General features: G+C 32.7%; 1 protein-coding gene across 1 annotated transcript; it reads right to left on the bottom strand.

Annotated features, from left to right (window-relative positions):
* Positions 1-788: 788 nt before the first annotated feature.
* Positions 789-8,548, bottom strand: LOC147637990 (MADS-box transcription factor 27-like). The gene is made up of 4 exons (XM_086796834.1): positions 8,471-8,548; positions 1,228-1,289; positions 1,005-1,104; positions 789-881 (listed from the first exon to the last, which is right to left on the bottom strand). Exons 1-4 carry the CDS (start codon positions 8,546-8,548, stop codon positions 789-791), a joined length of 333 nt encoding a protein of 110 aa, XP_086652960.1.
* Between the last annotated feature and the right edge of the window lie 262 nt (positions 8,549-8,810).

Raw genomic sequence — 8,810 nt, 5'->3', positions numbered from 1 at the left:
AAGTAGATTAATCTATGATTAGTTGAATGCTTCTTTCTTTTTCTTGTGTATACTGCATGCTTGTAGTGTGTGTGTATGTAGTCTCCATTGATGCAAGCTCTTGCCCACTTCATTGGCAACGAGTTATTCATGGATAGACTCTCTCTATGAGCTTGTGGGTTTGTGAATGTTCCATTCTATGCTTACTTAAGCTTGTGGGTTAGTAGATGCACGCTTATGGGTTTGCAAGCATTAGGGAAAGCTAAGATTTAATCAATGTTTGAATGGGATTAAGAGATTGCCATACATTTCTTGTTCTCTTGATTAGTGTAGTGGATTTAAGGGATTGAGAGATTGATTGAGGTGTTGAATGGTTGAATTGTCAAGTGGTGGTTTGTGTATGTGAGATCTCCCTCATGGGATAAGCCTTCATGCACTAATCGGGTCGAGTCCTCGGATTGACATTGTGTTTCTTAACACATTTGTTGATCGGTAGTACTCTATGAGCACTATATTACATGGTAGAGAGAACCACTTTACACACCCCTTTCACACTATCATAAGTGCTGTCCATGGACATGGTCCATTGACCTTGGGTCCATTATTTAGTATATGAGACCATTTCACTTTATTACAAATAGAGGCCTTAAAATTTTAATCTTGTTATATTTTGTAGACTCTTATTATGCCTGTTATTTTGTTGTAAATACTAACTTGTTTCTATTATAGATTTATTCATGAAAATTCTATTTGCTAAATTTATAATTTTATTTAAATAAAAAAAATATTTAAATATTAAATAAAACATATCACAGATTGAAAATGATGTTCGTCATCTCATTATTATTTATAAATCTTACCCTTTCACAAAGTTCTTGAGCTTCATCTTGTAATAGTTGCACCTACATCATTAAACATAGAAAAAAATTAACGTTAAGAAAATAATGATATTTTTACCATATTGAATAATATTTTCACATACCATTCAAAGATAAAACTTGTAATATAATGTAAACAACACTTACCATTCTTTCTCTTATCTTGTTAAGTGCAATAACCATTCTATTTTCAATATCTTCAATCTCACAAAGATTCAAGGGCATGAGACTCTCACCCAACATGTAGCTGTAAAAGGTTTTAGAGGAGGTGTCACATGATTTTAAGAAAAGTGTCACAGGCAAAATTATACGCAATGTATATCCAAAGTTTTAGCACTATTGAGTAAACTTTCATATGTACTAAGAGTACCTTTGTAGATTCTTTAAGTGGTCTATTTTCTCCCTTGTTGTAAGAGCTTTGCACCTCCAATACTATTTTAACAACCATTGCAAATAAATCAAGATAAAAAAGTTATTTAAACAAGAAAGGAAAAAATATATTGTGTGACTTTAGATACGTAAACATAGTTCTTAATGATCTTCTACATGTTAAAAACAAGAGGGTTTCTTAATGGTGGACAAACGAATTAAGAAATAAGGGTAGATTAACAGTCACATAGAGTAACTCACACAAAGTGTTGATATAAGAATAATGAGACTAGCCATAATGAATGCGACTAAGCACTATGAGTAACTCATAAAGACAAGAGAACTTAATTGAGAAAGGAAGCAATTTTTTTAAACAAAATCTAACCAAAGTTTACATGGTCTAGACCTAAGAGGGTCCACACTCTCTCTCTCGTGTAGGAGAGAAACACCATAGAAAAGAAATATTGAAAGCTTCATTTGATTAGTAAAATGATTATATCCTTGGTTAGATCCCATAGTTGGTATTTATATTTCCTACCTTTATATACTACCACATATTGATGCACGCCATACTTGAGCAACCCCCCCCAAGCCCATGGCCTTGACCCCACTATTATAGATGGTCCATAAGAACTTTCTTATAAACCATCCCCACCTAGAGGTTTCATCTATGAAACCTTGCATCGATTAGATAATCCACATGGGTAGGATCTCCAATCATAAGTTCTTGGGTACCAATCATCCAAAGGTGAATGAATGAATGTCATATTTAATCCAATTGTGAGAGCATCATTATACTTTTCAAGCATGGTTGTAAATGATCTCCAATAGCTATAACCTTCATTGTTTTCCCTGAAAACAACCCAAAACTTACTCTCCAAGAAAGTACATCAAGTTTGCTTTCTTAGCAATGCAAGTATCTTCATTCTCAAGTGGTATGAATCTCTCTAACAATGATTTATAGGAATTTCTAGCAAGTTGAATCAATGTTGTTCCCCTACATTTACCTCACCAAATGCATCCAAAATTTTCTCACATGACCTTCTAAAACTGTTGCGGGTTTCCATGATGCTTCTTCATTAGGTAAACCCTTCTATTTGATGAGGTATTCCATAGTGTGTAGCACCCTTTCTCTAGTACCCTCATAAGTCGGCTATTTCTTCTACAATGCTTAATCTAATATTAAATGCATAAATTTCATTCACAATTGAGACAACCATGTTGATAGTGTCATCCTTAGTCTTGCATGACTTGAAGTGTTCTTTATGCCACTTTTCACCACATTTATAGCAAAGACCTTTGTTCCTCAACTCATTGTTGTGGCCACTGTCAAAAGCTCCTCTATTTTCTTGTGTTGGTAAGATCAATGCTAATAAAAACATTATAAAGCCCTTTGGCAACCAATACAATGGGTAGTTAGTTCCCTTAATCTTATTCCTAATGGTGGAAAACATCCTAAATACATAGTTCAAACCATTTTATTTTGCAATTAATGAATCTATAACACAAAATGCAAATATCCCAACCTACAAGTATTGGCAATGCCCATTTAATGAATTGATAGTGAAGAGACATGTAAGTTGTATGAAAATGACACAATGTATTGTAGAAATGTCACTAGCAAGGATGCAAAAGTAGATAAAAATGATGACGATGATACCAAAGAAGTTAATGATGAGATCGAACATGCAATGTCGATGAGATGACAGGATGATGAGACAACCTTTTTATACTTATGGAATATGCACACCATGTCGGAACAAAAAATTTATGTCATTACACTACTTGAAACCTAAAATTCAATAAAGACATTTCAAACGAACTCCCCTAGGATGTTTGTTGAAACATTATAGCATGCAAATAGGTCATGAAATCTGACAAAAACAGCTTGAAAGTTTTAAAAATCATGTTACTTTATTAACCAATAAATTTATTAACTTATATGGTATACCTTCTCCACCTTAAATGAGAGCTCAATCTAAGACAATTAGAAGAGCATCTTGAGAAGGTGATAATGAGAGAAAATGAGAAAGGTGAGAGCCAAAAGCACCTACTCAAAGGATAGCTCGATATCTAAGACAATCAAAAGAAAATCTTGAGAAGGTGATCATCAGATAAAACGAGAAATATAAGATCCAAGAGCACTTACTCTAATATCAACTATCATGCAATGCCCAATCATCATGTGAATGATTCGCTAATTCCCTATTTTTAGCACTTGGTGCTAATGAATTAGCTATAGTCATGCTTGACTCTTTCTTCTTTTCCAGTTCAAACCTTTTTTTCTGCATTGACTTGGTGCTAATGAATTAGCTATAGTCATGCTTGACTCTTTCTTCTTCTCCATCTCAAACCTTTTTTTCTGCATTGATTAATATAACAAGTTGGATTTTGACAATAGTTGAATTTTCCTTTCTTCTTAGGATTATCACCTGGGCCCTTCTTGCCATCCTTTCCCCAGAAGACTAGGTTGGTTCCTACTTTAACTTATAACCACCTTGAGAGAAGGCTTTACCTTTACCTTTACCTTTTTACAGGCACTCCTATACTAATTTTCTTTTATCGATATTTATCTTCTTACAACAATACTGCAACCAACTCATCAAACATAGAATTTGGGTTACCCTTTATCATAAGAAGATTTGTGGATGAAGAATCTTGGTGTGAATTTGATAAACCCTTCACAAATCAACTGTCTTCATCAATATATGCAAGATTCTCTCTCAGTTTTTTAATACTTGTGAGAAGCTCATATATCAAGTCTCCTTTATTAATATTATCCCACTCTAACTACATGCTTGCGTAAGAAGGCTAGCTGCTCATTACGCACCTAGTAAAGGAAAGCAAGCACATCCCCCAGCCTACTTGGTAGCTTTACATCAGTAATAAATATATTAAGGAGTAATGGTTGATTTCATGGAAATTTCAAGCAATGTATGTGCATATGTTCGTCTCGTAACCTCTTTGGGGATGCCTATTATTTTATTTTGGGATATTGTATTTTTGCATGCTCCCTTTTATATCATCTACAAAGATTAATGTGTTTAATCAAGCTATGTGAGTTATTACGCTGTCTACCAAAATTAATGTGCTTAATCAAGCTATGTGCACTAGTCTGATATGGTCATGATTAATGTGTTTAATCAGATGTGTGCACTGACTATTACTATTTTGGATGTAGGAGAAGAATGAGTGGTGGATTATGTGTTAATCGTGGATATAACATGTGTTGGACCACTATGAGATATTTTGGAAGACATGTGAACACCTTTTGTGGTTTCATATTTAGGCATCTATATTTTGGTAAGGCTAAGGTCGTATACCTTTGTACATACCAGATAGTATTTTATACTTTTGGTAGGCCCAATACTTTATATTAATACTTACTATCTTTTTGTAGAGCTTGCACACTCATAAACTTAAAAGCACTTACTTGTGCTTTATTTTTGGAATTATCTTTTTGAAAATTAAGCACTTTTTCTAATACATATAAATAAATAAAAGCTCTTTCTTGTGCTCCGTTTTTGAAATTAGCTTTTTGGAAAGTAAGCGCTTTTCCTAATACATATAAATAAATAAAAGTACTTGCTTGTGCTCTGTTTTTAGAATTATCTTCTTGGGAAGTAAGCACAAATATGGGACACTCGTTACAAGGATCACACTCTAATCAGGGGGAGATTCAAACCACTCTTGTGTTGACAATGACTTCTACTCCATTCTCCATGTTTTTCTTTGTTTGTTTAATTTGGTTTATTAAGGTTTATGCAAATATATGTTCTACTGTAATTTTTGTGTAGAGAAACTAGAGTCTCCTTCTCTAAGTGTCTTAGAGGTCATGATAGTGGTATCAGAGATTTGGTGACCACTTAAGGAGAAAGACTTTTGAAGAAAAAGTTAAAAAAAATCAAGGTTTACGTAATTTATTTGGTACAAGGAAGGCCAAAGGTTTAATTTTTATAATATCTAAAGCTTTAAAAAATCAAGGAGGAATATTACGAAAGAGGAAAGGCCTTCAAAAAGAGAGAACATCATCAAAGATCCAAAGGATAAAGAGAAGAAGGCTATAAAAACATCTAGACATCATTAAGGATAAAGCAAGGAAGGCTATAAAACCTCTAGGCAAAATCTTGGATGGTTTATGGGAATCTTATGAGCTGTTAGATTAAGATCAAGATCAAGAACTAGGGTTCAATACCAACGTTTTTCAGAACAACTTCTACAAAACCCAAAAACCACCTCTTTTTTTGCAAGACCACTTTCTTCAATTCTTTATTCCTTAACAATCAAGCCATATGGATATGATTTAGTAGGGCAAGGGCTCCAGCCTCCTAGTCTTGGATTCTAGAGTTGATTTCCATAATCGAGGGCCATAATAACTTCCTATTGATTTTTCATCAAAAAAGAAAAAGAAGAGATGAATCACAAAATTCACCCTCCTATGCTACGTGGGGTTCTACATTTTTTTTAAAAAAAATACTTTAAAAAATAAAAAAAATGCACCGACTGCGCATCATCCACCTGATCACCTAGCCTCCTACTAGCAGCATTACATCACCTCATGCGAATGGCATGCCATCTCCATTGTCTATGTAAGCGCTACGCGCTACTGCCATACGCTTTCTTATAAAGCTTTTGGGTGGTAAATCTTAATTAAGCTTTAAATCTAAAAATGCTTTACTATTCTTTTGTTAGAAAAGCATTTAATCTCCAAACCTTGTATACCAAATCTTGATATTAAAAGCTTTCTATTGTAAGCTTGGTGTCCTCCATTAAAAGCTTACGAATCCAGTTTTCCAAGATTTTACCTCCCCTTCACACTTTGTTACAAAAACAACAAGAGATAAAATCTAAGTTTAAAGGCTTCCAATGATCCAAGTGTTGAAAAAAAAAATTGCATGATTTTAAGCAAAAATGCCCAAAAAAACATATTTTAAATTAGTGGTATATGTGCCCAAATGAAATTGGAGGGTAATATGATACAAAATAGAATATTTATAATGGCCTAATCACATATTTAAACCCTTAAAGATTAATATTAACACTTCTTTAGGCATTGATTGTACACTCTATTTGTAGGTAATGGTTTGTTATAAAACAAAGAGTACATTGAAGATTTGAATAGGTTAGAGAGCAAATCAAGCTATAAGAGTTGACGTGATCATGGATCAATGATAGCTATATATTCTTATATCTTAAATTGCATCATAAAAACTATCTTATACTAGTCATTGCTCTCATCTCTAATCGACATAGATCTAAAAATCTCTCCCAATTCATGTTTGTTCTGCTTTGGATGCTTGATGTTATCTGATGTAGATGATCTCCTTGATCTTGTGGGATTATGGGGGTTCCTAAAATCTTCAAGAGAAGCCCTCCAATCACTTAACTTGAGATTACTAGAGTGAATGGGTAAAAGAGGAAATTTTTAGATCAACAAAGTCATTAATACTTAATGACATGTACTAGTTAGACACATCGTAGAGTGCATAGATATTTAAGGGATAGTGGTAGGCTCTCATACCAAATTAGAATTAGAAATTTTGGAGTAATAGGGTGGATAGTAATGGACAAGGTTCAATACTTGAACATAATCATGAAAATTTAATTAACACTAATGATAAGATAATGACATGCTAGAGAGTTGATCTAACACAAACACAATTTCCATTACATGGGGGAATTTAAGTAGGTTGATGCACTTCATTCATTATTCTATGTATTTTCTTAATCCTCATGTACACATGCCCTTATCATCTCTCTTGATTCTAGGTATACCTCCCCCTAATCAAGATTCTTGTTGATTAAATACACATCATATGCATGCCCACTTGAAATAGGTGTCTTCATCCTAGGAATCTACCATGCATGTTGAATACCTTTCTAGGTTTACATTGCTTCCTAACATTTACTAGTTTGATTTCTCACATAAACTTAGCAACACTTCTATCTCTAAGGTGTACCCTCTCCGTCATCACTTATTTTCTAACACTCCCCCTTAACTGTTGAATTCCTATCAGCATACATGTATTGGGTCTATACTCTTACTCATTTTATAAAGTGGTCCACCTCACTTTGAATCTTGGCTAAAATTTTGAATTTGACTTGAGTCTTCACACTATTAGGTGGAAAAAGGGTTAGAAGTATGGGTGAGACTCATGCTCTCATTACTCCCCTTTAAAAGAGCATATATGAGTCCTACCTTCCTTCCTCTAGGAAGTAATAATATCCTTTTCCTTCTCTTTAGTCTTATCATGTCTACTTCAACAAACTCAAAGTCCATGCTAGGAGTCTTATCATGCCTAGTGGGAACACCTTTCTAGGTTTATAATTTACTAGTGTATTTTCTCATAACCTTAGCAACACTTCTATCTCTAAGGTGCATACACCCCCTCATTTCAAATTACCCTTGATCACTTACTTTCTAACAAAATAGTCATATCTCCTCTCTATAGTGTCTATTGACTATCTTGAAGAAAACAAAAACTTAAGTGTACAAAGACTTCTAGCTCTAGGGTTTTAATATTTAATATACACACATAACTCAAGAACTTATTAAAACTTATTGGTTGAAAAATTTATATAGCATTTTGTACATAATATTAAACTCATTGTAGAGTAGCTAGTATTTTTCTAGTTGTTTTTACTACAAAATATCAACCAAGCATAAGCTAAGGTTCCATTTCAAAGTTGGGGAAATTTTGTGAAATGTATATGGACATTTTCACCAAACCAAAAGGCATAATAACATACTTCAAATTCAAACTTGGAATTTTTGAGATCAAAGAAATGAGTTACTGTTATTCATGTAAGATGTTTACAGTATTGAGACATGGAAATATTAATGTTATTCATATAAGATGTTTATAGTATTGAGACATGGAAATATTACGTAATATGATAACTAAAATCCATGTAGCAAGGTGAGTTTTAAATTGTTCACAATTTTAGAATCATTTTAGATAGAATATGCACAAAGCTAAATATTTCCTAAAAATCATAAGCCTTCAATATCCAAACGAGAACACATGCACTCATATAAATAAATTTAAGCATCAATGATTAAAATTCATATAAATACAAAGATAGAAAAAAACTAAAAAATTTACAATACCAATACACAATTTATTTCTGATGGATGAATACAAATTTAAAGATATAGAGGAAATATTAGAAAATAGAAGAGACTAATTATTATGTATTTTTATTGGATGAAATATAAGTGTTATCGTCTTAGTTTTACCTACCTCGACATCCTGAAGAAGACACTCTTTGGAGTGTTTTTTGTCTGCATGCTCTTGATATCTGTCCACACCATTCGGCATGCTACAGATATTATAAAGAAATAAATCATTATGTTATGATCTAGTCATGATTAAAAAAGAATAATTTAACTAATCTAACAACTTTAGATTTCTTAAAACAAAGGAAAATACTAATTTAAATATATAATAGTTTTGAAAAGAGCATGAAATCTTTTCTAATGGTACTTCATTTTGAGTGCTAAGACCTGTACTATATTTTTTTAAAAAAGTGTTCAAGTATATGAATAATGTAGGAATTTGTAACCTTAATATTCTTACTGTG

This window comes from Cibotium barometz, chromosome 5 (assembly GCF_041138505.1).
Source record: "Cibotium barometz isolate CiBa-2024 chromosome 5, ASM4113850v1, whole genome shotgun sequence".
NCBI classification, from domain to species: domain Eukaryota; kingdom Viridiplantae; phylum Streptophyta; class Polypodiopsida; order Cyatheales; family Cibotiaceae; genus Cibotium; species Cibotium barometz.
This window is presented reverse-complemented; position numbering and strand designations above follow the sequence as displayed.

Bases quoted from the DNA above. Each gene is read 5' to 3' on its own strand.
- LOC147637990 (XM_086796834.1), bottom strand. From the start codon at position 8,548: ATGCCGAATGGTGTGGACAGATATCAAGAGCATGCAGACAAAAAACAC. The intron at 1,290-8,470 runs GTAGGTAAAACT...TTGTTAAAATAG, and splicing joins GTCTTCTTCAGGATGTCGAG to TATTGGAGGTGCAAAGCTCT. The intron at 1,105-1,227 runs GTACTCTTAGTA...AACCTTTTACAG, and splicing joins CACTTAAAGAATCTACAAAG to CTACATGTTGGGTGAGAGTC.